The 6,300-nt window shown below is 40.4% G+C and overlaps 1 protein-coding gene and 1 long non-coding RNA gene across 3 annotated transcripts in view; one reads left to right on the top strand and one right to left on the bottom strand.

Moving 5' to 3' along the window:
* Positions 1-246: 246 nt before the first annotated feature.
* Positions 247-6,214, bottom strand: LOC116061249 (cilia- and flagella-associated protein 251). 2 transcript variants are annotated; one of them, XM_031315324.2, is made up of 7 exons: positions 5,410-6,214; positions 4,863-5,376; positions 3,016-3,116; positions 2,822-2,890; positions 1,422-1,476; positions 1,266-1,302; positions 247-1,117 (listed from the first exon to the last, which is right to left on the bottom strand). In XM_031315324.2, exons 1-7 carry the CDS (start codon positions 5,857-5,859, stop codon positions 1,096-1,098), a joined length of 1,248 nt encoding a protein of 415 aa, XP_031171184.1. In that variant the 5' UTR covers positions 5,860-6,214; the 3' UTR covers positions 247-1,095. The 2 variants fall into 2 exon arrangements, with proteins under 2 accessions (XP_031171184.1, XP_031171185.1); XM_031315325.2 differs by having other exon boundaries at positions 4,863-5,349; positions 5,428-6,212.
* LOC116061250 overlaps positions 2,304-6,300 on the top strand; it is an 18,223-nt gene continuing 14,226 nt past the window's right edge. Inside the window, exon 1 of the long non-coding RNA XR_004107682.1 lies at positions 2,304-2,730. This is a non-coding gene — a long non-coding RNA (uncharacterized LOC116061250). The remainder of the gene's footprint in view (positions 2,731-6,300) is intronic.

Here is a 6,300-nt window from a genome sequence, read left to right as displayed (position 1 = left end):
CATTTTCTTATAGACTTTTATACAAGCCGACTTCTTTTTGAAACCAGTGGAGTTGCCCCTGCTGGGAATGAGATAGAATGCAGAATCCTTCCGCATTGGCTTCACTTTTGAGACCTGAAAGTTCTGTCCATTTTTTCGTACACAGTCTATGCACTGCACACATAAACTTAGGGCTACCAGGAAGTAAAAAAGACCATGACACTGATTATCAAATTATAACAGATATAATTAAAAAATAAACAGATTAAAGGGTGAACAGAAGTGATTTATTTATTTAAGAAACAGCTATACTGCAATTGTTCCACACTTCTACAGAGTATACTCAAATGTATTAATACTAGGGATTAAAAGTCACCTAACAAATTCTCACTGTGGTTTTAATGAGCCACAGTCATGAGTATATGCAACAACAACAAAAATCTAGAAATAACTTTGAAGTCAGTAAAACAATATGAACTTAAAAAAAAAACACAAAATAAAAAAAAAGTAAAAACAGCTAATTAGAAGCAAATTTTGTGACAGAGAACCTGTGCTTGTGATGTACATGTTGGCTATATTAAACCAAAGAGGAGACATTTATTATCAGATGGGAAAGCTGTTAATGTATCAGCATGTGTGAAACTTTACTGTAAAAAAAAAAAAAAAAAAAAAAAATCAATGGGCTTAAACATTTGCAAGTTACCTGAGTGGCCGTAGATTTTAATCTTTCTAGTAGTGCAATCATATTGATTTGTGCCACTAAGATAGATCTTATAACATTTTTGCTCAACCAAAAATTGTTTTGCAAAGAAAGAATCCTAACAAATCATATATTAGACTTGGTAATGCATTATTGCCCATTTTGCATTGAAAATGTAAAGTAAGGAAAAGAAAATTGTTTTTTGTTAATAAATGTTTAGCTCTTGTTACAAAGCAAGTGAAATATCTTATCTAAACATGAGTTAAAACCTAAAAGTGTTTTTGTGTTTCTGTCAGATTCATGACAAGCTCTTGTGGGAGTCCACGTTGCTGGAGAGGTATGAACAGCTCCAATCCTGGGCGCTGTACCTTGTGCAACCAACAGGGTGGCATTAAAGAGCACAGTCTTCAGGTTATTCAGAGTAGAGAGGCAACAGTCCTGCAAAACAAAGGCAAGGACGTGAATAAACCCCAACACTGTACAACATAGCGTTTCCAGATATGTGCCTATAGCTACTGCCGGTTCATTAAATAATGATACAGTAGAAGCATACAATTCTATATCAATGTGTTGTGAGAAGTCTTACTGAAAGAGGGTCCCAGTTAGCTCATCAACAAGGCCACCTGGTAAAAAAAAAAAGATACATACAATACATAGAAAATTTAAGAAAGGCCAAAGTTGACTAAATATATAAATAAACAATGATACAAGCACAGTATGAGTATTTACTACCAGTATTTACCTGGTGTGCAAATTGTGTCACACAGTATGGGGCAAATGTAGCAGGATGAGCATTCCTGGAAGACAAAAGGGTTCAAATGAGGAGCCTCTTGTCCTTATGTGTTATCTCCTAATGTGTATTATTGACAGTGTTTTGGACAGGGGTGGAGTGAGGGGGTGGCTTCTGGGGCTACAGCCTAAATGTTTTCTTAAAGTGCCCATATTATGAAAAAAATCACTTTTTCTGGGATTTGGGGTGTTATGTTGTGTCTGGTGCTTCCACACACATACAAACTTTGAAAAAAATCCATCCATGCTGTTTAGAGTGAGATACGGTTTCTGAATGTGTCCTGCCTTCAGTCTCTGGGTGAGCTGTTCAAAATCGGCACGGCTTGTGACGTCACAAGCCGAAACGAGCAGGTTAACCGCAACCATTAGCTCGCAACGCTAGCATGCTAACGCTAGCATGCTACCTCGTTCTCAATAGCAAAGCACTGCTACAACACACACAAGTTCACCATAATCTACAAAAGAACTACTTCCATGTGCGCCCTCATTTAGAAGTCTCCCAGCTAATCCTGCCTTGTAACTGACCGAAGTTGTAGAAACAGTCTTTCTTTTATTGTCTATGGAGCTAGCTAGCTGACATGATCTACATCTGAGCTACTGGGCATGTGCAGTGCAATCAAAGATAGTACAGAAGAAGAAGAAGAAGAAAAGAGGTCTCACTCTGTAGCTAAAACAGAGACCAGCTGAAAAGAGGATCTGCAGCAGTGAGAGAGAGCACTGCAGTACAACACAAATATGGTGTTTTTTGAAAATTAAACCATGTAAACCTATTTTGGTACAACCTTAAAATACAATTATGAACCTGAAAATGAGCATAATATGGCTGCTTTAAAAGCCCCAAATCTTTGATGGTTTTAAAATAGCTTTGTGTCATTTCCCTCCAGTCTCTCTGACAGGACCGGCAAATTAATGGAGCAAAAGTTCTATTACTGGGGAAATATCGCCATTCATTCTGTGGACTCTACTAAAAATAGGTTTCAAGATTAGTAATGTGGTTGACACCAAATTCCTACCTTACCCGTGTTATGTAATTCAAAATTGTGATATCAGACAATTTTTGCCTCTCTTTAGGTGGCAGGGTGGAAAATGAGTCATCCGCAACCTTTGTTTAGTTCTGGATTCAGAATGACGAAGACAGTTTGAGAACAGTTAAATACAAAACAGAAAGTAGGCTCTACAGGATCATTCTTTTCCTTGGCAACTATCATGCTTTTCCCAAATGATGTACAGATTTTTAGGCATTCTTTATCAAATGGCTTAAAGTGCTCCCGGCCCCCCTGTAGATTTAGGCTGAGCCCTGAATGTTTACCACGTCTGGCTCCGCCCCTGGTTTTGGACAGTGAAGATGCTTACTTGGCAGTGCTCACAGTGATCCGACTCATCATCTTCACAGGGACATTTGTCACAGTTATTAGAGCAGTGCTAAAAGAGGGAGGGGCGTACACACAATATGATTAGTCTTTTACTCCCTATTGCTCAAAGAGTTCATTACAAATAAGCACAGACTACTCATTACACCATTAAAGTCTTGTACTCATACGTTTTACCTCACAGATTGAGCAAACACTGCACAAAGAGCCAGAGTGGAATTTCAGCAGGTCAGTGGCAGGCTCCTCTTCATCTGCTGTGTCATCATCTTCAGGCTCATCTATATAGAGTCAATGACAAATTAGGCTACTAGAGCAACACCAATATCTCAGCCTGGCCAATATCGGCTTATTGTTAATATTGGTATCCTTGAATATATTTTGGCCAATGAGTAGCAAGAAAACTGCAGTACAAATATGGTAGGTTGAGGTAATTTGGAAACAGTGTCACCATTAAATGTTTGTCCACCACTTTGGTCTAGACTGAAATATCTCAACAACTATGAGATAGTTCATATATTCATTCATGAAGCCTACTGACTTTTGTGATCCCCTTACTTTTCCTCTAGCGCCACCATGAGGTTGAAATTTGTGATTCAGGGAGAAACATCCCCACAACTAGGTGGCTTGCTGTTCAATTTGGTACAGAAATTGCCCAGGCACCCAAACCAAATAATATATATATATATATATATATATATATATACATATATATATATATATATATATATATATATACATATATATATCCGACCTGCGGTACTGTCCTGCATGTCATTCCCCACTCTCTCCCCATTCATGTTTAAACTGTCACAAAAATAAAGGCCTAAATGCCAAAACAATTCCCATGGTCCCCTGAGATTAATTGTAATAACTTTGAGACCCTGACTTTTCATCTATGTAGCACCATCATCAGCTCACAATTTCAGTTTGGTTTATGAACAAACACCAGCAAAACTAGTGACATTTCAATCAGCCTCAGTTAGTCAATCAGCCAATTTTAGCATGCTAACACGCACGCTAAACCTACACAGTGAACATTATATACATTCTACCTTCTAACCATCAGCATGCTAGTATTATCACTGTAAGCATGTTAGTATGCTGGTGTGAGCATTTAGGTGAAGTACAGCTGCAACAAAGCCGCTTGCATTGCTGGAGACTCTCTTGTTACATTATAAAATGTCCTGCTTCACAATTATTTAAATAACATACCTAAGGGATCTCTACCAAGATTGTTGTTTATGTAATTAATAAATAATAAATTATATATATATATATATATATATATATATATATATATATATATATATATATATATATATATATATATATAAACATATAAACAACTTTTGGCTGATATATTGTTATGGCTTCTACTTCATGTAAACCTTCCATTCACTAGAGTTCATGAGATCATATTACATACATTATAAGTGTCGTAATGCTATTATGCTATGATTTGATGATGCAGCTGTAAAAGCTATGCACTGTCGATGAGACTTTTGTTCAGTTTGAGAGCAGCCTTTAAAGACAAGGCTAAATGCACGGATAAGTACTTATCACAAAATTAGACTTAAGGTCAATGAGCAAACTATCCCCAACACAGATGAATCATAACTGTGTCAGCTGGTATGGTGTAGATGTATCACATTGTGGTTGCATAGTAAAGAATAAATAACAGCATGAACACCAAAACCTCTTGAAACAAATATGCTCTTATATTGCTTCTATCTGAATGTTTTTCTGAACTTGCTCACTTCATCAGTAATTGTTTTGGCGTCTCAAAATAGCTACATTGGTTCTACAAAAGGCACGAATGGATTAGATACTGCTTGGTGCCAGCAACCTCCCAGATAAGCCAGTCTATTTCAGGACTGATATGTGTGATAGTGTTCCTACAGCGGCTGCAGCTAGCCTAGCAAAGGCAGAAGGCTACTGTAGAGTTCAGTTTGTTATACTTCATACTAAATGACTGCATAGTTTAGTATTTAGTACTAAACAATATATTAAATAAGTGGGTATACCGTCATCTTCCTCTGCTTCAGTTGTTTCCTCTTCCTCAGAGTCATCCCCATCCTCTTCCTCCTCCTCAGCATCATCAGCCTCCTCTTCCTCAGCTAACTCCTCTCCTTCAGTTGCATCATCATCATCATCCTCCTCCTCCTCTGCTGCTGCCTCATCAGCCTCCTCTTCTTCAGCATCGTCCTCTTCTTCCTCATCTGCAGCCTCCTCCCCCTCTTCCTCGTCTTCCTGTTCTTCAGTGTCACCCTCCTCTTCCTCCTCAGCTGCTGCTTCATCAGCTTCCTTCTCTTCTTCAGCATCGTCCTCTTCTTCCTCATCTGCAGCCTCCTCCCCCTCTTCCTCGTCTTCCTGTTCTTCAGTGTCACCCTCCTCTTCCTCCTCAGCTGCTGCTTCATCAGCATCCTTCTCTTCTTCAGCATCATCCTCTTTCTCATCTGCAGCCTCTTCTTCCTCACCCTCCTCAGCAGCCTCTTCTTCCTCCTCCTCCTCCTCTGTTTGGGCATTATCCCCCTCTTCCTCCTCAGCAGCCTCTTCTTCTTCCTTCTCCACCTCTTCCTCAGCATCAACCTCCTCTTCCTCAGTTGCCTCTTCTTCATCTTGCTCTGCTTCCTCTTCTTCAGCCTCGTCTTCCTCAGCAGTCTCCTCGTCCTCCTCCTCCTCAGCATCCTCCTCAGCAGTCTCCTCTTCCTCCTCAGCGGTTTGCTCTTCCTCAGCATCCTCCCCTTTCTCCTCCTGATTATCCGTTTCTGCCTCATCGTCTGATTCTTCATCTTCTTCGTCTCCGTCCTCCTCTGCTACCTGTTCCTCTTCCTCAGTTGCGCCATCATCCCCCTCCACTGTTTGGCCCTCTTCAGCCACAACCTCCTCAACATTTCTGGCATGGAGGCTTTGCTCTGCTTCAGCCACGTCCTGGGCACTCACAACTCCCGAGAGGGAGACCGGGGATGGGCACAAGAGAACCAGCAGGAGCCCCACTACCCAGCTTTTCACAGGGGCCATTTTGGAAGACTTAGTTCAAGACTTCTTCTGAACTACTAATACACACTGGATGACTGTCTCTACACTGTTTTCCACCAAAAACAAAAACAATCGATGGGTTTGTAAACCTTAAAAAACAATAAATCCACACAAAAACGTAATAGAGCTGCAGGTGATTCAGTAATATTATTCAGCTTCTTGCTCCAAGCTGCAGAGAGACGCGCTGTGTTCAAAAGACTAACAGAGCAGTGTGCCAGCCTTGTGCTGGGAACACAGAGGACACAGTGGAAACACTAGTGGGTGTGTGGTGTAGTTGTGTGTCTGGATGTGCATGAGTGACAGGGGCACATGCCTGGGAAGAATGCTCCTGATGCCTTTAACCCAGTGTATTAGAGAGGTGGGTGTGTGCTTATGGCTGACAGGGGGGCTTGGGGCTGCAGGAAAGAGGGGGAAAGAGAGGTC

Source organism: Sander lucioperca, chromosome 22 (genome assembly GCF_008315115.2).
Source record: "Sander lucioperca isolate FBNREF2018 chromosome 22, SLUC_FBN_1.2, whole genome shotgun sequence".
In the NCBI taxonomy this organism is placed as follows: domain Eukaryota; kingdom Metazoa; phylum Chordata; class Actinopteri; order Perciformes; family Percidae; genus Sander; species Sander lucioperca.
This window is presented reverse-complemented; position numbering and strand designations above follow the sequence as displayed.